Source organism: Pan paniscus, chromosome 15 (assembly GCF_029289425.2).
Source record: "Pan paniscus chromosome 15, NHGRI_mPanPan1-v2.0_pri, whole genome shotgun sequence".
Classification (NCBI taxonomy): Eukaryota; Metazoa; Chordata; class Mammalia; order Primates; family Hominidae; genus Pan; species Pan paniscus.
In genome coordinates, this window is record NC_073264.2 from 80,751,796 (window position 1) to 80,774,518 (window position 22,723).

Genomic DNA, 22,723 nt, shown 5'->3' on the forward strand with positions numbered 1-22,723 from the left:
GTTTCTCACTGAAGAACAGTGGTGCAATAAACAGCCCTCATCTGTGGGGTGGGCAGAGGAGTAATGGTGTCTGCAGTCATGGTTTCTTAACTCCTCTAGTACTTCCATTCTGCTAAGCAGGTTATGGCTCACATTATTACAGCCTAGCTTATTTAGGCGTGAGGGTAGTGGGCAGTGACACACACACACCCTTAGAAATGAATACCAGTTCTTTAAGAGAAAGCAGAAAAGTCATATTACCATTTCTGAATTCCTTGAGAAATAAGAATAAAATGGACAATAATATTAGTTATGGGCATGAAAAGTACAAAAAGAACCCATAATCAGGTTCATTTATATATGCATGCATCATATTTTAAAGCTAGGTGCTTTTCCTAGTGCAGAGATGTAGATAGCGGTTTCAACAAACAGATTTACGAAATCATGAGTGTGTTTAGTCACAATTTTGGGAGGTACCTGGAGCTCTTTTCCCAGAGAACAGAACATGGGAATTGCAGACATCATTTTATATTGCATATTATGTAATCAGGGCACAAAGAAAATACTGAGGTCCACCCTGTATCTCTGCATCCTTGAATGCTCACAGCCTGCTTTGGTTGATCATTCTATATTCCTCGCTTCTAAGATCAAGACTTCTGCATGACTTGTCCATTCTTTTATTGGATACAAGATGAACTGACATACTAAGCGATAAATGGAAACTTGAGGAAAGCCTTCATTTTGGGAAAAGGAGTGAAGTGTACCAAACTATATATAGAAACCAGTGTCCCTCCCTCCAGAACTCTTAATTTGTTGACTTTAGGTGTAGTAGGTGCTTAATAAATTTTGTATTTGTGTATTTAATGAATACATGAATGAATAAAACAAATGACTAAATCTGAGATTTAGAAAAACTCTTCTCTATATCTTGATTTATATGGATTCTGGACTTTTCTCACATTCTTCTTTTTCTCTTCCTCCTTCTGGTTTTCCTCCTTCTCTTCCTTTTACTTCTTCTTGAATAAAAAAATAGAAGACAACAAAGGATCGTGAACTAATACTGTGACTCAGTCTTGTAGAATGTCAGAATTACTACTGATATGGTTTGGCTGTGTTCCCACGCAAATCTCATCTTGAATTATAGTTCCCATAATCCCAACGTGTTGTGGGAGGGAGCCAGGGGGAGGTAATCGGCTCATGGGAGCAGTTACCTCCATGTTGTTCTCATGATAGTGAGTGAGTTCTCATGATATCTGATGGTTTTATGAGGGGGTTTTCCTCTTTTGCCTGGCACTTCTCCTTCCTGCTGCCACGTGAAGAAGGATGTGTTTGTTTGCTTTCCAGGCCTCCACAGCCATGCTGAACTGTGAGTCAATTAAACCTCTTTTGTTCATAAATTACCCAGTCTTAGGTGTGTCTTTACTCACAGAATGGAAAGGACTAATACAACTACTAAATTTTATTATCCTTGAATGCCCAACATATTGCCAGTAATTTGGAAAACTAAAGAAATTGAGCAAGATGTCTCCCTTCTGTCCTTACACATGCCTCCAACACCCTGCAATGCTATGCCTTTCCAAGAGCTTAAGAGAGGCTGATTATATTTGAATAGTAAGGTTACATTTATTTCATGTCTCATTGTGAATACTGGTTCCAACTTTTAGTCATAACCAATTATTAGAGAAGTGTCAGAGTTTTAATAGCATCATTATGTATGCTTTGTGTTTTAGTGCACTTCCCAGGAGGTTGGTGATATCACCACCAGCATCACCATTTGCATCATTATTATCTGTATTAGTCCATCCTCACATTGCTATAAAGAAATACCTGAGAATGAGTGATTTATAAAGAAAAGAGTTTTTAATTGGCTCACAGTTCTGCAGGATGTATAGGACGCATAGCAGCATCTGCTTCTGGGGAGGCCTCAGGAAGCTTCCAATCATGGCAAATAGGGGAGGAAGAGTCTCACATGACAGGAGCAGGAACAAGAGAGACACAGGGAAGATGCCACACACTTTAAGCAACCAGATCTCATAAGAACTCACTCACTATCACGAGAACAGGACCAAGGGAATGGTACTAAAACATTCATGAGAAATTGTCCCCATGATCCAATCACCTCCCACCAGGCCCCATCTCCAACACTGGAGATTACAACTGAACATGAGATTTGGGTGGGGACACATCCACACCATATCACCGTCTTCACTGCCATAGTGTTACTCTTATCGAATTCATTGCAATTTCCCTTCTGACAAGTCTTTGATGGCCACAGAGGTTCTCTTCTGCTGTGTTACATAAGCTCTGGTCTTGAATATATCTCTCTTTGGATTAATCTGAGGAGTAGGGCTACAAGTTGGGAAGCATGGCAGCCATCTAATCATGAAAATTCTAGGTGAGTTTCATTGGCCTCTACTGGGGTTACCTTTTCTATGTGGTTTGGAACTACAGAACCATTATGTGCGTGTGCGTGTGTGTGTGTGTGTGTGTATATATATATATATATATATACACACACACACACATATATCCAGCTCCTCTGACATTGGCTCCTAACCATTCTGTACACCTCCGCTTTGCCTTGATCGCATGAAAATATGCTGAGAAGCTCATACATATTTCCACTTTAATTGTAAATCTGAATTGATAAATGATTTAAGGTCCAGTGTCTTAGTGTACTCTCTTAGTAAACAGGCCTAATTCATCTCACAGAAATAAACTTTGCATTATCATTGCATAGCTACTAGGTAGTTCCAGGCCTGATTTGCCTTGAGGGGAATTGAATGATGTAACCTGTGCGGTGCAGCCTGTGAGAGCAATTTGGGTGGTTTTTATGCCATTGGTTTTATGCTCAGGATGAAAGCTCATGGAGAATTATAGAATGCTATTATTATCTTATCTTCATGCTGACAGCTCCCTCTGGGCACCTACAGGTTTATTGCTGGTTGGAGGATCAAGTTTAAAGGGAGAGAACTTCGTGGTTGGTGATAACTATGCCTTTTGTGTTTATTATAGGAACAGGGGAAAATTGGAGTTGTCTTCAACATTGGCACAGTTGACATCTCCATCAAAGAGGAGAGAACCCCTGTAAATGACGGCAAATACCATGTGGTACGCTTCACCAGGAACGGCGGCAACGCCACCCTGCAGGTGGACAACTGGCCGGTGAATGAACATTATCCTACAGGTACATGTTGTTCGCTCAATGGTCCTACTCTTTTTGACTCTCCCATTCTCACTTTTCAGTGGTGATTTTTCTCATGACTGTCACCAAATTCCAAAACACTGAGTGAAGTACACATTCATGATTTTTTTGTATGAGAAGATAAGTCATCTCTTTAGGACTTGATCCAGTATAGGGAGCTTCTGGAGACTTTACCAACTATGCACTGGACACTTTTTGTCAACCTTTGACTGATACAGCCTGACTGGCTCATACCAAAGACAATTACTGTAGATTTTGCAGGGCCTGTAGATGAGGAGCAGTGAAGGGAAGGATCATCTCTATCATGAGCTAGAGTCGATAATCATAAGATGCTCCATTTGAGACCCAGACTTTGTGGTGCCATTTAGTCGGATGCAGTTGAAGGTGCAGATGCCAGAGAGAGAGAGAGACTCTAAAAGGACAATTACTGAACTTGAAGACACAGATCAAGTCATGGTAACAATGAGAGAAAAACGAAGGTGGCATTTTATTCATTTGGTGGACTTTGCTAGTTTTTATTTTCTCACTTACTTACCCTAAGCCTGCCTGGATATTCAAAGGTTGGTCCTAGTAGTCATTTTAATAGCAAGCGTGCTGGTGTGGCAGGAAAAGGGGTTAATCATCTGTTTAAATTTTACAGTCAAGAAACATTCAGCAACAAATTCCCAGAGCCAGATGGCTGAATCAAGGACAACGGGAGAAAAGGTTGCCTTCCTTAAAAGAGATCATTCATATAATCCCTCAGCTTTCCCTCTGCCTCTCACTTCTCCCAGGAAAAGTCCTGAATGCTGATCGTAAAAGTGCCAGGAATGGAAGGGACAACCCTTCAGCAAAGGGCCATTGTTCCACAATTGCACTGTCATCTGATTGATGGATGCAAGAGAATAGTGAGAATATTGCACTTCTCACTAATGTGGGCATGAAGTGATGTGCTACTCTCTATCCTACACACCAAACTCCTCACAATTTTCTCACCACTTTTCTCTAACTTCCTTTACAGTGAGGTGGGCACAATAACAAAGAAGCTTGAAGCACATTTTCACATGTCTAAGAGCCATTAGCTAATAATGGTTATGCTTGTGAGAAAGATACAAAGTGAATTTGCCTATTTGTAGGCCAAGACTTTGAATGGCTTGAAGGCTGTTGTATCTCCACACCTAACTCAGCATTAATTTTCTTTAAAAGCCAATCAGAAGTATCTGCGCTGTTGGGTTGTTCCCTAATTGCTAGAGTCCCGCTATATCTGTTTAAGAATTGTAAGAGCATCTGGAAACAGCATGCAAGACCCCCAAGGTATTGAGGCAAAAAGCTCCACCCACTATTGATTTGCCATCTCGGTTTCCATAAAACAGCCAGCTCAGCCATTGCTAGGGGTCTCAGAATTTCTTAGATTAAGGCACATAAATGCCCTTATGAGGTTATCTTTGAGTATTTGAAGAAAGCCAAAGCTATTAACAGCTTCTAGGAATTTTTATCATTCAAATTCACTACACACTAATAGACTTAATTTTTAAATGCTTCTTGCTTAATCCCTGATGGATGGGGGAGAGGGTGAAAGGAATAAAAGCAGTCCAATATCTTAAAAGCTGTTCATAGGCTCACAGAAAAAATCAATCTCTCTCTCCATATGTGTTATCATTGGCCTTGCTAGTGTTGCTGAAGGGTTTGTTGTGTTTCTATTAGGAATTTCAAAGATTTCTAAATTGATGTTAACCACTTGCCTTGAGCCAATATAGAATCTACAAGTTTGCTGCCAGCAATGAGAAGGCTCTTTAATGGTCATTTTAAAGCCACAGCTATGTAACCAAACCGGAGATTCTTGCTGTGCGCCTATCTTTTGGTGTCTTTCTTTAGTTCCAAATTATGGGTTGCTTCCTATATGTTTTCAAAACAGATTAAGCCTTTCTTTAATAGCATTGCTCCCTCCTGAAAACTATTATCATCATTGGAAACTGTTATTTAGTAACGATATGTGTTATTATTTCAGGACAGGGTACAGTATAGCATTTATAAGTATGGGCCTTGGAGTCAACTGGCTAGAGTTGGGATCTTGGTTTCATCACCTGTGAGTCTAAAGACCTTGAAATGTCCTAAGCATTAAAATATTTGGTGCCTCTCCCCACATGTAATTCAAAATACAGTAACACTGAACCATAAAATAAGTGTAAGAATTTCTAAGAGTTTTTATTTTTCTCCTCTGATGATTTCTGTAATGCTTTCAAAATATATTAGATTCTTTCTTCCCAAATTCTCATTTTGTACTTTCTCTGTTTTGTTGTTCTTTAAGAAGATGTTCATTCTTCTCCCTGAGACTGTTTCCTAGTCTAGACAACCAGGGTAATGATAATACCTGGTTAATGTGAAGATTAAGTGAGTTGACCGCATGTATAATGCTGGGACAATTAAGTCAATCCTCAATAAATGTTAGCTGTGAGGATTACCAATCATTTGGCTAGCATTTTAAATTAGGACATATTTTTGAGTACAGATTTCTTCATTTTGAAGATGAAATACCCTATCAATTAGACAAGGTAGATATTTTTTATTCTCCATTTCAAATAAAAACAGAGACCCAAGGAGGTGCTATGCCCTTCCTAAGGTCACATAGCAAGTGAAGGAAGACCTAGGACAAGATTTTTCTGTTTCCAATTGGGCAGTTTTCACTATTGCTCCCCCAGAGAATTGGGGGATGTTCTGAAAAATGCATAGCTAGAAATGAGTATTTTTCTTCTTGTGTCATCTTAGATTTCTTTCTTCAAAGAAGTGTCATATCTCAAAGGTCACTTTCCAATGATCACACAAAAGTGGTTATTGTGAGGTGTTGAGTTCAAAATCCTCATTTAAAAGTTTTATTGGCACCAGTGACCCCAAGCTGTCCTCCTTACAACAATGGCAATGTGCTCCCATGAAGCAGCTGAAAGAATAGTGAGTATTTAAAGGAGCTATATCCCCTTACCTTGCTGCCTCAATTAAAAAGTTGTTGTGTGATATACTAGATTGAGGTTTATGTTCCACTCTGCCAAGACTTCCTAGGAGCGGTTCACTTTTTGAGCCTTGGATACCTTATTTTCTCTCCTCTCTGCTTCCCTGTGCTATTAAAAGGATCAATTTAACTATTAATAATTTAAAGTATCATGAGAAAAATCTGGCAATGTTTATTTTAAATCATAAGATCAAAATTCCCCGTGTCTGGGCCATCAAACAAAGCCATCAACCTGGCAAGGCAGTCTTGACACAGTTTCTACAAAAATGTGTCCTTTTGTTTTCTAAAGTCATTCTATTTTATCGATAACAGTAGGTTTAGAAATCATCAAGGGTTTAGTCTCACTACTCACTTATTACTAATGTGTAAACAGTAAAGACATACAGAGTAGCTCCTATAGAAGATTTACGTTAAGTTATCTCACTCGGAGAACATGCTCTCGGGGAATTGTTCCTGCCTACAAGGTCTGAATGAGTCAGCTGTGCACCGGGATGAATGGGTCATCTCCACAGTCTTCTCATGGGCATTTATGGGGCTCTACTGAAACATCCCATCGTGAAATATTTAGAACCCAGCTGGGCACAGGGCATGTAGCACTGGCTCTTTCTTTGTGAATCAGGGAAGAAACAGAATGAAAATAGTTCTATAGCAATCGGAATCTTATATCACTAAATTCTGGGAGATAGAACTGAAAAGCAACTTCTTTCTTTGAATCTGAAAATAGAAAAGCTAAGAAACAGGAGAGGGAAATAAAAGAAGAATCAGCCCAGAGCTATCATCCAGGCACTGACAAATGTTCCTTATAAAGTCTCTGATTGTTGTCCCTATACAATGCGGTGGTAGGAACAAGGGAGGGGGCGGTGAAAGGTGACTTGAGTATGAGGAATTAATTTTAGCCACAGCTCTAGGCCCCCTGGAAGGCTGAGCTGACTGGGTTTGTTCCATATCTTCTCTCTGCTGTGAGTGGGTGGCCGGTGATACTGTCACTGCTGTAAGATCCCTGAGCATGGTCCAGTAAAGGCTTTTCCGGTCCTATCTAGGCTTCCTGGGACATGCAGACTGATACACAGCTTCAATCTTTGCATGTCAGGGGGTGCTGAGGAGAGCAGGGCATACCAACTCAGTTCAAGTGCTCTTCACAGAATTCCTCTTCTTCAGTCTTTAAAATGCACACAGATGACCTACATTTAAATCCTATTTGACTACCCAACTTAGAACATGAAAAAGAGGTAAAAGTAGCTCCCTTTCAAGGATGCTATATTAGAAAACTCTCTTTATATTTGAGTTTGTCAAATTCTACAGAAACTTGTCTTTATAGGGGTTGGAAGAGAAAACATTGCTATAGTACTTATAAAACATTGCTATAGTACTTATTGATGACCAAAATACCTTCATATCGGTTATTACATTTGAGCCTCACTCCATCCTGTGAAGGACAGGGTTTGGTATTATTACTCCTGCCATACCCATTTTAAGGTTACGTTATCAAGGCTCTGAAAGGCTAAATAACTTTCCCAGTGTCACACAGCTTAAGGAGCAGAGCCAACACTTTTCTATCCTGATCCTCAGACTGCACAACCTCAAACTTTCTGCTCACTTTCCTATTTCTCAGAGCCACGATTTTATTAATAATGACAGTATTTCTTTTTGTAAAAACATATTCTCAAATGGAAATCTCTGCCTGGAGTAGTCTAGTTAGTAAGGTTTTTCAACCTATTGACATTTGGGGCTGGACACATCTTTGCTGTTGGTGTGTAAGGAAGGGGGCGGGGTACTGTTTTGCACATTGCAGGATGTTTAGCAGCATCCGTGACTTTTACCCCCTGGATGCCACTCTCATGTTTCCACAAGTGCCAAATACCCTCTGGTCAGCAAAATCACCCCCATATAAGAGCCGCTGACTTAGAGAAAGTTTCCAACATATTTTGTTGTAAATGTTCATCATGTTTTTGTAATTTAGACAGTATACATCGGTATAAGAAAGATTTTTTTTTTGTCCACATCTCTTCCTCAGTTATTGAGACTTTAAAGGATTAAAAACAAGTCTATGTACTTGACATGATGCTGAAATTTCTCAGGCCTTGGGTTTTCATTAATTCCTAGCCAGGAGGTTTACTTTCCTTTTCTTTATGTCTTTGCCTGCGAACATTTGAGACCTTGCCAGATTTGAAGCATGCATTAAAACAAGCCCCATCTACCTGCTCATTCATCCGTTCAGGACTAGCGTTGCTTTCAGTTCAACAGGGGGAAAAACAGAGAGAGCAGAGTCCTGCAGAGGGAATAAGAAGTATAAATACAATCAAGAAGGAAAGCCATATTTGAACAAGGTTTCAGGACTACAGACATGTAAGGGCAACCAGAGAAAGCCTCACTTCATGAATGTGTTTGAACATTGTGAGGAACATTTTAAAACCATCTTATAAAGAAGGTGCTCCAACATTCAGTCACAAAATGTATCAATTAATCACTCAAACTAGTGTATCTTGAATATTCGCACTGCTAACTAGTCATCCTTTCCAATTTGTCAGAAATGAATTAGGATTCACATGTTTGTGAGTTTCTATTTCCAAGGGAATTATTTCCACATTATGCAGTTTGTCTTCAGTTAACAAAAATGTTTTAAAAGAATGTTTTCAATAGGCACTTATATATACATATTTATGTAAAGCAATGGTCTGCAACCTGGCTGAAATTGAGAATCCCCTGGGAAGTTAAATAAATTGCCAGTGCTCGGGCACTGGTCTCAGGGCATCTAATTTAACTGATCTGGGGTGTGGTCCATGGATCAGCAGCATCAGCTTCCCCTGGGAGCTTGTTAAAAATGCAGACTCTCAGGCGCCACCCCGTACCTGCAAAATCAGATCCCCCAGTGCTATGGGTACATTGTAAATTGAGAAACACTGGCCCAGGCATTTTTTTGTTTGTTTTTTGTTGTTTTTAAAAAAAGCTCCTAAGGTGATTCTCTGTGTAGCTAAGTTTGACATTCACTGATATGTAGAAGCTAAAAAATGTGTCTTTCTTTCAGACTGACTACCGGTACTGTTCAATGTGGTAGCCGCCAACCATATGTGGCTATTGAGCAGTGTGGCTGGTATGACGGAGATTCTGAAATTTTTGTTTTATTATGTACTTATGTCCTAGGCACTGAAGCCTTTAAATACATTTCTCATTCAATCCTCACTCCAACGCTATAAGGCTATAGGTTAGAGGCTAGTATTAGCCAGTGCAGGACTACAATATGCCATCTTTTATTTCCTTTTATGTGTTTTCTACCATGTAAACGATGGGCATTTACCTTCATGTACCTCCTGAACTCATCTAATGAGTTTTGATATTATACAATCACAGGGATAATAACTCCACCCTATCCAAGCAGCTGTTGGAGAGGCATTAAAGGGTGATGATTAAGCATGAGGGTTTTGGAGTCAGTCAGACTTTCTGGGTGTAACCAAGGGCCCCTGGCCCTGTCACTCGCCAGCTTGCCCACAACCTTGAGAAGGTTCCCACTGTCGAGAAGTTTCTGTATGCTTTGATCTCCATGATCATATATATGCATTTTCTCGCATTAAAACCAAGTGAATGCTCAGATTGACATTACTATAGGACACTTCACAAAAAAAGAAAGTACTGGCTAGAGGTATGTTTCCTAAACACACATGGCAAACTACCCTTTCTTAAGCTATATTTGTATGCTCTGACAGCATGGCTATGGTGCAAATCTATCAACAAACTGGACCCTAAGAAGCCAGTTACATGACCTATAAAATGGGGATTGTGTTCATTGTTCTGTCTTAGAAAGTGGAAAGTTCTTTGAATACCTTAAAGCATTACATGAATAATAACTGTACCTGCAGGTGTATTGTCTGGATTATCTACCACCCATATACATTTTAGGACCATTTTTTATCTTGACTTTCTACAATGAAGTTTACTTATGAAAGGTGAGAATAGGGGACTAAGAGATTTTCCATCTTGCTTTCTCATCCTTCATGGAGAATTCCACAATAGTAGAAACGGTTCCAAAGTGAGGGACATGTGCACTGAATAAACACTTTCTCCCAGAGGTGTAGGAAGTGGCAGATGGTGCCATTCACCGTCTCGCAGCCAAACTCACCCAGGTGGTGATGGCTGCCATTTGCTGAACATTTATGACATACTCCCCACTTCATGGGCAGCATCCTACTTAGTCTTGAAACCACCCATTAGGACAGCGTTGGTCTTATTCCCATTTTTTTAGATTAGGAACAGTCTATGGGAGTGTAGCTTAGTTTGGGAAATGCTGGTATTCAACCCAGAGCCATCTGACTTAAGAGTCTTAATGTTTAATCACACTCTGCTCCTTCCTTAGATTCTCGTAAACACCCTAGAACAGTTGCATGTCCTAGAAATTCTGGGTTTAACTCAAATCTTGACAATTTAGAATTTTTCTCTCAAGTTAAATTATAGAATTCCCCCCTCAGGTTAAATCTCTAATTTCTGCCCAGTCTAGAAGTCAGCATTTCCTTGGGCATCTACACATATTTGGCTTTATCTATATCATCGGTGTGGCCTCTGGAAGCCTTGTCAGCCTCTTTCTTTTTGCGATCTTGTTTTACCTTCTAGTGCCATATCTATGCAAAAAGAAAGAACTTTTAAATGAAGGTTTGTTTTGCCATTTAATAGTCTTGCTTGGGGAGTGAGAGAGTGGCAAGAAGGCGCTTAGTATTTTTTTAATTTAATTTTTGTTTTATCAAGGAAACTTCCTTTCTTCTCTGTGAATTCCCAGCCACAAGATAAACAGTCTTGTATCTTATAAGTTAAATACAGTTACTGCTATCAAACCTAGAGCCTTTTTCTCTCTCCCATAAATGTCTCTAAGAAGCTGAAAAGCATTTCAAGGCAAACTGGAGCTTGGACTAATGCTAAAATTAAACATAACCACCCAGAAGACAAAGAGACCAGATAGAAATATATAAAACATTTGAGGTGGCGGGAACACATGGACACAGGGCACATAGAAACTTGCCCCCAAAACATTAGGTTAATACATAGCTCAAGGTTATTTATAAAGGAATTAACATACACAATGGAGCTTTTTATAATTATGAGGATTTACATCAGATAATAACAATTGTCATAACCAAAGATATTATTTATCTAGAATTAACTTGTGAACAGGGCAATGCTTTTGGTCTACAGGGCTGTTGATCAAAAGAATAATTTTGCTGCAACCCTCTGTAGGACTTTATAGGATGCACATTTACATTTTCCCCATTTTTAGTAGACTATCTTGGGATTTAAAGAAGAAGTTGGAATTTTAAAAATTAGAAAGCACATCATATTTATTTAGCCATATGTTAAATGTTATAAATATTATAGTCTAGGGACTCAGTAAAATGAATAATTAAAAATTTGATGGTCACTTCTAGGTACAATGTAACCAGGGATGTGAGATAAAGAATTTCTTGATTTCCAACCATAATGCATCTATTTTAATTAAATAATATCTTTCAAGATTAGAAATACAGTGTAGTCACACTTTATGGGATTTTAAAAATTATACTTATTTGAAATAGTGTGACATAAATAAAAATATTAATAACATCTCCCTCTACGTGAGGCATCAGTAATAACATACATTCTTCTGAATTAAAACAATCATCAAATATTGCATAATTTCAAAGCTGGTTAGTGAATTACAAGTTTTGTTTTCCCTATTGTCACATGGAAGCTCTAGTTTACGTAGTTAATACAAATTCTGGCCTGCAGAAGTTGTCTTTAATTATGAAAACTTAGAATTATTATCCCGGCCATAAAATACAATTACCCTATTCTGTTTTTCCTCTGTCCCAGAGCTGCCTGAACACCAAGTGTCCTACCACCCATGCAAGAGCATAGTTTTATTTATGGGAAAAGTTTCCAAGTTCCAGTCTCTTCAATTTAAATTTTGCACAAGGTTGCAGAGTCTCTCTAGTTATTTAAAGTCTAAAAAGAACACTGAGCTTCTTTGAGAAAGGTGGTACATAAATATCCAATAATAATAATATATATTCACATACAGTATGTCATTTATACTTCTATAAAGCAGAGAAGGTAATGAAAGGTGCTCTATACTGTAAATCACTCAATCGATTGTAATCATATTGCAGCTCATCTCAAAGAGGTAAAGACCTTCCACTCCTCTAAAATCCCTGTCAATATCCCAGCAGGCTGAAGAGAGGGGAAAGGGGGTCAGAAGAGGAAGGAGGGAATGAGTCAAGGACAAAGAGGCACTTTGAGTCTTCAGTTCATGGAGTTAACATGAATTTGATTGGATTCCCAGTGATACTTACAGTTTTCTCCATAAGATGCATTTCTTTTCCACATGGTACTTTTACAGCTGTTCAGTAAGTCCCTGATGCTCTGTGTTGGCCTTGATGGCATAGTTTACTAAGTGCCAATGGTAGATATATAGTACAGCATAAGATGACTTAGGGACTAAGTTTATAAGTAGCAAATGTCAATTCAACAGAACTTAAATGCTGAAGTGTATATCAAACAATAGAAGTCGATTGATCATGGGCTAGCAAAAAATTTATATTGCACTTTCAAACAGCAGAAACACTGTAAAAACCTTTTTACTAACTGCTGTTGCCTTTAATGTAATAGAAGTATTCCCCTATCCTCATCACCGGGGTAGCTCTGAGTGGAGCCATTTCTTTATGCATTTATTCATTCACCTTCATTCACTATTCAACAAATATTTGTTCCACATCTACTTTATATGTGAATTCATACTAGGTGATGGGTATATGGTGAAAAATGAAACACAGCTCCTGACCTCAAGGATCCTCAAGTGTAGTTGAAGAGAAATACAAGTACACAAGGAAGACATTTTTATTGAGCAATTATTAATTGCCAGGTAGGGTACTGGGTTCTTGTATCAAGTCTTTGCAGTAGCCCCAAGGGGTAGATATTACTGTTATCATTTCACAAATGAGAATCTGGAGCTTCTCCCAGGGTCAAGCTAGCACATGAATACCTGGAACTGAAGCCTGTATGTCTTAGAAGGCAAACCCAAAGCTCCCGTACGCTGCCCTATCTTGAACCTACAATTCCACAAAGTGAAAGAAGGTGCTACTATTGAGGTGAGATCCAAGTTCAGTAGCGGGTACACATAAATGCCTGATGGAGCCTGAAGACCAGACAGGGCCGAGCGTGGAATACAATTTGGGATGTGACCTTGAATTATCTGGAACAATGCCAATAAGCTCTGCTCCCCTACCTCGTGTGAAAGATGACATGACAACTTATACCTTTCACATTGAGGAAATTAATGATCATGGAATTCTTTCTTTTACTTAAATTTTTTTTTACAGTTTTATTGAGGGGTGATTGATAGGCAAAAAATCCTGCGCATACTTTGATGAGTTGTTTAGACATGTGCGTACACCTGTGATACCTTCAACACAGTCAAAATAAAGACATTCATCGTACCTTATTTTACTTAGTGTCATCTCCCCAGTGGTTACAAGGTAGAAGTATTAATCTCTCTCGTTTACAGATGAGTAAACCAAGGTTCAGGGAGGTTGAGCACATTTGCTGTGGTCACTGTCCACCAAGGGTCAACTCCGAGATTCCACACAGATTTGTTTGCCCTCACAACCTAATACCCAGGTTGCCCACTCCACTTTTCCAATGTCTTCCAAGAGCACTCCAGTTTGCATCATCTACAGAGCTCAAATTCACATGGTTGACAGATATAAATTCACATGCAAATGTACTATTATTTCCTACATCCCAGTGCATGCAGAACACTGTAATCCCATTATTAAACATTTACTAGAAATGTGCTTCTGCCTGATGCACAATTGCCAGCCTCAATGTTTAATTAAACTAGATTTGTTTTCATTTTAATCACATTAGAGAAATGTGTTTTTCTCAGAGTTCAGTGGTGAAATCTTCATTCCAAATGCCTCCAAGTAACTGAAAACTGTATATCCCAGAGGAAGGGATGAGGGTATTACAACCTATCCTTGCATAAAATATTTTAGGGGAAAAATATTAATTAATAACAGGTAAGACTGGGATACACTATTTGTTTTTGAATCATCATAGCATCCTGGAAAGGGGTCCTATTATTATTATTACCATTTTAGAGATGAGGAAACGAAGTCTGAGCGGTTAAGTAACACACTCCGGTGTTGCACAGCTAGTAGGTGGCAGAACCAACATTTGGATGTAGACAGGGAAACCCTGATATCTTTATTTAGATTAGGGATCACCAAACCTTTTCCCCCAAAGGCCAAATAACAAGTAGCATAGGCTTTAGAAACCAACCTATGTTATAAATATAAATATATTTAGATATTAACAACTTCAATATTTTATTAATATAAATATGATATGATTTGCATGATCTTTGTTGCAGTTATTCCAGTCTGCTGTTATAATGCAAAATCTACTATAGACAATACGTAAATGAATAGGCACAGCTGTATTCTAATAAAACTTGCTTTACAAAAACAAGCTGTGATGAACCACATTCGCCCATTAGGTGTAGCTGGGGGACCCCTGATTTAAATCACGGATAGTTGGAAGCCTACAGCTTCAAAAGTATTTGGAAGCCTACAGTTTTTACTAATCCATCAGCTTTATTTTTTGAATTGTCTTATCTGTTTGTTTGGAATAAAGAGAGCAAGAGTATCTCTAAGTGGATGGGTTAAATCCCTAGAGAGACAGAGAATAGTACTACTGTGTAGGGTGACATAGACCTACTGGTGAGGTTAATTCAGGATAAAGAAATAAAGAGATACAATATGTAAGAAGGACAGGCACTCCATTTACCTATAGTTAAAAATGGCAAACAACAAAACAGCTAAATACCGTTTTTTTAATTCAACACCAAAGATACAGATTCCATTCTAGAGCAAGATTTGAAGATGACAGACAGAAAGCATTGTTTCTTTACTTCTGTTACTTCTACTTAATAAGCTGTGGTGATTTAAATACACCCCTCTCTCCTAAAAAAATAGTGCTTACTTTTCTTTTAAATTCGAGAATTTTGATTAGCCACCCTAGCCTATTTATTTCTCATAGCCCTTATGCATAAAGGTGCCAGTTGATGCCTTGCATTGATCTTTTCTCCTACCTGCTCCCTGATATGTCTGTCTTCTAAGTCTTAGAGAGCATTCCCTTCATTATCTCAGCATTGGTTGTCCCTATCTTGCTGCTGAGAGCTTCCTGCTTGAGCTTCAGTTCCATTTTCAAGCCACTGATCTGATGTTCTGAGGATGGACTAGCCCACTTTAGAGGTGGCTCAGCCCACTTCATGCTATTGAGTTTTAGAGATTTTAGAATCAGATCCCCTATTTATTAAAGCAGCAAGACCAGGCTATCAGTTTTTATAGATATGCATATGCCTAAAACCATGTAGTATTTAAAATAAATTTTGACCTACATCCTCCTATTCCCCACCACGCCTGGTACCCACCATTTTACTTTCTCTTTCTATGTATTTCCTTCGCTTTTATTTTTTGCTTTTTGGATTCCACATGTAAGTGAGATTGTATAGTATTTTTTTCTGTGCAAAGTTATAAGGGATGAATAAGTCTAGAGATCTAATGTACAACATAAGGACTATATTTAATAATATTGTATTATTATATATTGATAATTTGCCAAGAGAGTAGATTTTAGGTATTCATACGACAAAGAAAGAAAGTAAAGGGAGAGAAACAATCACTATATGAGATGATGGGCATGTTACTTTGCTTGACTACAGTCATTTCAGTGTTTATATGTATATCAAGATTACATACATACCTTATATGTATATATACCTTAAATATATACTTTTTTTAAAAGCCAAACTAAAGCACACGGGGTTTTTATTTACAAAATAGGGACCCCCTTCACAGTTTGCTGACCTCAATTTTGACTCCAGTTAAGTTATCAAAGTCCTAACTACCAGAATAGAAAGCATATACTGCCAGATTTGGCCCTATAGTGCAAGAAAAGTGGTCACAGTTTTCTTAATCCTCTTTTAAAAAGGAAAGAAACATAGTAGGTAATCAGTAAATATTAAACTGTACAACTGAGGTTTTTGGAGCTTTCTGACTTCAATGACTGCATATACACAACAAAAATATAAGTTGTTATACAGCATCCTTGACAAGCATTAACTATAAATACTTTTATAACAAAAGAAAAATATCATTTACTACAAAACTTTTAAGCTTTTACTTTAGAAATGTTTCTTTATTGAAACAAATATGATTTTATTGAAATATTTTTTATATTAGTACGATGACTCTTTATTGGTCTCAAAGGGTGGATTGCCAAGTATAATTAAACAAAATGATAAATAGGAGGAAGATTTCAGTATCCTTGACAGAAAAATACATATAAATCTAATATAGATATATATGTAAAAAGTAAATCTAAAATCTTAGCCAAGGTTTAGAAATCTTATTACTTCATTTTTATACCTTTATAAAACTGTTGCGAGGTGCTGTTTCAAATAAAATAAAAATTTATGTAAGTAAAATACAAGCTAAAATAGAACTGAAATGTCTTTAGGTTTACAAAATGAATAGCTGGATTAGTTTACTGAATTTTTTTCTGTGGTATGGGTGGCACTGGATCTCTAGAATCGGTAAAAATAAAGGCAATATATTGTTCTCAGGGAGCAATTGAGCTCTCCTAGAGGAGGCAAACCAAGTGAAATCTAATAGTTTTGCTTCATTCTGTGACTTTCCCCCGCTATGACCTCAGAATTTTGAGCTACAAGTAGGTCTATAAAGGGAATTTTGGAATACTCTTAATAGATCTGTTCTTGAAATAAGTCAGCTAAACTGAGTGAGGTGCTTTGCCAACACATTAACTGAAAGTCCTGACCAACCCTGATCCCAGACCTTCACGGACAATTCTCTTGTTTTATTTCCATTTCCAGTAGTTGTATGTAATTCTTCTAAGAGACTTGTTCCAAGCCAACCTTCCTAGTGGTTTTGTTGAAATGAGATAGTGGTTGTAGGTATCATTGATGAACACATAGGCCAAAACATTATTGAACTATTCAGAAAGTAAATCTAGCTTATTCTCTGGCTGCATAATTATATAACTGTAGCTTTCTGTCAGGTTACAGTGGCTTTAATTTTCTGATCAAATAAAACAATCAATATAATTGTACTTTGTTCCTCCCTCTTCTGGCTTCGATTCTTTGATTTGTGCCACTCACCACTCTCATTCTTGCAACCTCCCCCTACTCCACTGGCCCCTGCAGCTACTTAGACTAGCTAGCTGTTGATTAAAGGGACCAAGAGTTTGAGCAGTTACTGTATACTTTCAAACCTCACTGCCATTTGGAAGTGAAGTCCCAACTGACATAGCCAAACTGTAAGGACAAAAGCAACTCTAATACCTGCTTTCCTTTGTTTATAGCAACTGCTCAAATTCTCCTCTAAAAGTATTCATTAAGCATCCTTCTCTATAAATCTCTGTGGTAGAAACTGAATAATAGGACTTGAACCATTATTCAATCAGACCAAGTTTAAACCCAGGTTAAGGCAAGAGGAAATCTACACGTCTTTGCTGCTCACTGTGTTTAGTATATATCCTCTATAATTCACAATCAAAAGTAAATCTTTGGACAGCATTCTTGTTTGGGTTAGAAGAAAAATTTCAATCCTTGTTCAGAAGTCTAAGCACTTGTGAGGATTCCAATATGATTTTTAAAGGCCACCATCCCTGATAGTCAGAAATAAAAACATTAAACCAAGAAGACTGCAGGCTTTCTTCTCACCTGTCCATCTCTTGTCCTAATTACACCTTATACTTACTAATGTTGTAAGTGCTTTTTGACAAGACAGCAATGGTACATCAATAGATACTGCATGAACTTGAGTAGGCAAATCAAGTCACTCAGAGGCCTTCTTTTAATCTCTTGGATCATTATTGCAAAGATAAAAGCAAGTTTCTGAAGGAGTGAAATTCAAAGGAACCTAGTAATTAGAATGGTGAAAATACCAGGTCATCTGGTCCATTTCCCTGCTTGGTTCAGATATTTCTAACAATATGTACTAGTTTAATTTTATTCATCTAATTTAAAATGAGAGACTTTATTTTTCTTCCACCAAGATAATAGATCTGATTTCTCCTCTTTGGCTTAAAATTTTTTTTTCATTCACATCTGTTATTATTAGGGTTGTCAGTTGAAATTATTTTGAATAATTTCTTTAAATCATGGATTTTTTTCTTACATCTCATATCTAGGAGCTATTTCTTGTTGCAAGGTGCAAGGTTCTATGGCACATACAAAAGCATGCTTTCATTTGGGATATTTATAAAATCTCTCTATACACACACACCCATCAATGGGCAAATATAAAAAGTATTGCCTTTGTGCTAGCATGTAGTTAATATTCAATGAATATCTTTACACGTAAAATCACCTATAATCTTTAGACATGTTCCTCAGATAGCCAAGATTTAATATTATATATAAAGTCATATGAAATAGCTTAAAGAAGGAAGAGGCATTGTTATTTTATGTATATGTCTCAAATGTTATAAAGGTTATAAGAACCTTTCTGAACATCGAAAACTTCAAAGCTAATAGTTTAATAGTTTGTTGGATACCTGCCATCTTTTGAGGTGGCCAATAGTTGTCAACTTTTTGAGTATTCTTGAGCACTGAAGGCATGTCAATGTTTGGTTTCATTGTGTGTTAAGGAGGGAATTATGGAAGTAGAATGGAGTAAAAAGCTTAAAAAAGAAAAAGCACTGCTTCTAAGGTGATTTTAATTTCATAGGAAAAAAATACTTTAAGGACTAATATTCAATACAGAGTAGCGGAACCTGAGTGCCAGATAAATATTTAACATTTGTGGATAATTTTACATAATCATTGGCCACTTTCTTAAAAGTGTTTTTTTTTAAGCCCTAATTTAAAAAAATGCTATTCTGGCCATCACATTTACAATGTGAATAATATTTGAGTCATGACATAACTATAAGTTACTTCTAATGACTGATTGTCACTTGAGTTGTAAATCACAGCATTTAGCAATGCTAGTTGTCCTTACTTTTGTTAACCCCTTAGTCCCTGGATCTTGATCATTTTGGGGTCTTTACTCTAGAGTCTATCTTTGCTCTAGAGTCTAGCTGCCATTCACATGCTAAAGAAATGCCCCTTAAATAGCACCTATAACATCCTAGGGAAATGATTTCTAAACTCTTCTCAATGAGTTTAAAAAGGCTGCTTTTTGCTAATCCATAAACTTTAACAGGGGCTGAAGAGGCAGTGCCTGCTTTTTAAAAGCCAATGTTGCAGGCTGGGCGCAGTGGCTCACACCTACAGATGCATGCCTATAGTCGCAGCTATTTGGGCGGCTGAGGCAGGAGAAGGCGGGAAAATTGCTTGAGCCCAGGAGGTGAAGGTTGCAGGGAGCTAAGATCCTGCCATTGTACTCCAGCCTGGGCGATGAGAGTGAAACCCTGTCTCAAAACAAAACAGAACAACAGAAAAAAAGGTAAAACCAAGGTTGCAAGGTAGGACTGTTTGTGTGTGTGTGTGTATGTGTGTGTGTGTGTGTCTAGTTTTGATCTTTAATGAGAGTTTTGGTTTGTTTCTATTGTTGTGTGTTAGTAGGGAATGTGGTGGAGGAGTGCCTTTCTAGTCTAAGTATACATAAGTGTATTCATGACCAGTATTCAAAGGGTATTCATACCCTGCAGGGACATAAATGGTTTTGTTTTGGAATGTTAGGGTTAAGAATGAAAGTGATGGCCCTGTTTGCTCAGAAAAAAAAGAAGGTAATCCTTCAGTGCTCTCTGTGAAATCATGTATGGAATGAAAAAATTCATTGATGGGGTGAGAGGTCTCAGTGCCAGCAAGTCTTACTAGTAAATTCAGAATTCAGCCTGCTGTTCCTAGAGATCTTCCTCTCCACTCCTCATCCAAAGAGTGACAGAAGGAGGTCAGATAAGTAGCTCCTTGTCCCTTTCGGGAGCTACTTAACTCTACTCATTATCGTCTTAGAGTCAATCCCCACCTCATTCCCTGCTCTTCCCCTAGGCTGTGTCTAGAATCAAGGATCAGAGAAGCATCAACACATGCATCAACCTTTCTCCAATTTTCCTTCCCTTTCCCAACTCCCTCAGCCTTACCCTCTCCTCTCAGGAACTGCATTATTGCATCTCTTCTTTTGGATTTGGTAATTCTTTCCTTAGAAAGAGGAACAGGGCTAAGGATAGGCAACAGGGGCCCAGCTGTCCATGTCTCCATCCTTGGACCCCTAAGACTTTTGCCACACAAACTCCTTTGAATCTGGAGACTGCAACGGAGCTGCTTCCCTCCTCCTGCTGAGCCTTCATGGAAACCCTCATAGGAGATAGTGTTTCCTTTACCCACTCTCAGACCCCTGTTCTTCCTGGATCTCCTGAATTCCTGGCTATATCATTTAGGTTCGCTGCATTGCAAACCACTCCAAAATTTCCGTGGCTCATGTGAGTGTTTTTTTTCTCTTCTGGGTTGGCTTGGATGGAGCTAGATGATCTTGATGGCCTCATGTACCCCTCTGGGGTCTCAGTTCAGATAGCTGAGTAGGTTCACATGGCTGGGTTTCTTTTCTCATGGAAGTTCACATGGCAATCTCAGGTGTAGGCAGCAGGCAAGGGCAAGCATTCATACACAGATGGCTCTTCAAGCCTCTGCTTATATCACATTTGCTAGTGCCCATATGCCCAAGCAAGTCTCACGGCCCACCCAGAACCCCAAGGGTGAAAAGATAGATTCAAACTGTTATGAGAGGAGTAAGAGTCTCACTGCCAAGAGACAGATTTTGAAATGGGATTGTAGCTATTTTTTTTTTTTTTTCCAATTTAACACACTGGAAAAGAAGAAAGGCTCTGGTTCTACTAATCATATTTCCCTCGTAAATTTTCTCCTTCCAACCCTGATTCAGGTCTCAAGCTGTGGCTGGAAATCAGTGACTTTCACTAAGGGATTGTCCTTTCTTTTCTTTAGGACATGGCTTTTTGAAATTAATCTTGATTCTTTCTGCCATATCCCAAGCCTTACATTTTTTTCCTTTTTTCTCTATGTCTGATCATTTTGCTTTAAGTCAAATTGATTTTTTAAAAATTAAATGCCCATTAAGAAAATTATCCACATTCATGTTCCCTTGGATGCTTTCAAATATTTTATTTTCCTTTGCTTTTGGCAGTTACGATCTATCAGTGTTATTTGTAAAATGTCTTGTATTTGTATAGGGTATGTTCTCCCTTTCCTCTTTTCTTCTTTTCTCTTCTTTTTAAACTAAGATAGATATGTTATAAAACAGCCCCCATGCTGATCCATACTTTTCTCTAGACATTTCTGTGAGCTCAGTACTTTGTTGTTTATCATTATCCTTTGTTTGTAGCCAGATTTGAGGCCATGTTGCAGTTCTCACAAACAAATCAATTTGAATTAATTTGCCAAGTAGAATTAACGAGGCATTGTATGAATTCAAGACATACTACAACTACTGCATCCCCTGAGGTTATTTCTTCTCTGGGAAAATTTTGATTCTTGTACCACATTTTAATAGTGTATATCTGACCTTTGAATCTTGCACTAAATGATACATGGCTGCCAGCTGGTTTAATTTTTGAGAAGCCTTAAAAATTCTATGCAGCCAAACAAATAGGAGTGTAGACAATTCTTTAATTATTAACTTTACGGGGAGAAAGTTGTCTTCAAGATCGATACTCTCTGATGCTTGCTTGTTGCTAGGAGTTCTTTTTCTAATGATGTTCTAAGCAGAAGTTTGAGAAACATCAAAATAGAGAATATATGTTTCTTAGATGGTCTTTGAGGTTTCCACAACCTAAAAATGATGGGCTCCTTCTCTCAAAGTATAAGCTATAAATCCCAGCAAACTCTACTCCCAGAAACTGTTTTTATTTAATTATAAAATGGGAAAGCATTTATTCTAAAGAGGGACCATGGTGATTACCTGAAATTCCGAAATTCCTTCACTCCCTAAATGGACATCTACATCTGTCACTAATATATTATTTAGCAAAAAGAATTTCCTTCAGACTATAATGACCAACGCAAACAAAATAAATAAGAAAATCCAGTCCCCTCCCACCCCTCACACGGTGAGGAAATGGTAATAGAGTTCTTCAAAGAAACTCTAATTTCTGGGTCTTAGATGAATAACATTAGAAGTGCTTAAGGAACTTGAATTCTAAGCCCCTTTAATGTTCGCTCAGAAATAATTAACAGGAGCCAGTCAGAATAGAAAACTAGTCTGGGAAAAGTGTCCTAAATTTTACACTGTATAATAGGATGGATCTCTTAAACTCGGGACTGATATATAAAACTTCTCCAGTGTTTCATTTGACCAAAAATTGGTACACATTTAGCTAGATTTAAAAAAGAATATGGTGATGGCTGAGAACTAACCTGGGCTCATTAAAAAACAAACAAACAAAAACTCACACATGCTAGTGTAACTTTCTCTTGGATAGCAATAGCAAATTGGCAGGTGAGGAGGATATTATAAATACTGTGCACAGTGTATCTTCATTTCCCTAAAGCAGTATAC

At 37.9% G+C, this 22,723-nt stretch overlaps 1 protein-coding gene and 1 long non-coding RNA gene across 38 annotated transcripts in view; one reads left to right on the forward strand and one right to left on the reverse strand.

Moving 5' to 3' along the window:
* Positions 1 to 22,723, forward strand: part of NRXN3 (neurexin 3) — a 1,742,415-nt gene that overhangs the window by 1,538,590 nt on the left and 181,102 nt on the right. For all 37 annotated transcript variants that reach the window (XR_008620931.2, XR_008620932.2, XR_008620933.2 and 34 more), the window contains one exon: positions 2,995 to 3,166. Coding sequence is in view for 34 of the 37 variants with exons in the window: in XM_055097889.2 (XP_054953864.1) it covers positions 2,995 to 3,166 (172 nt within the window). In the remaining 3 variants the exon portion in view is untranslated. The remainder of the gene's footprint in view (positions 1 to 2,994; positions 3,167 to 22,723) is intronic.
* LOC117975698 (uncharacterized) overlaps positions 1 to 22,723 on the reverse strand; it is a 582,695-nt gene that overhangs the window by 49,222 nt on the left and 510,750 nt on the right. The window lies entirely within an intron of this gene.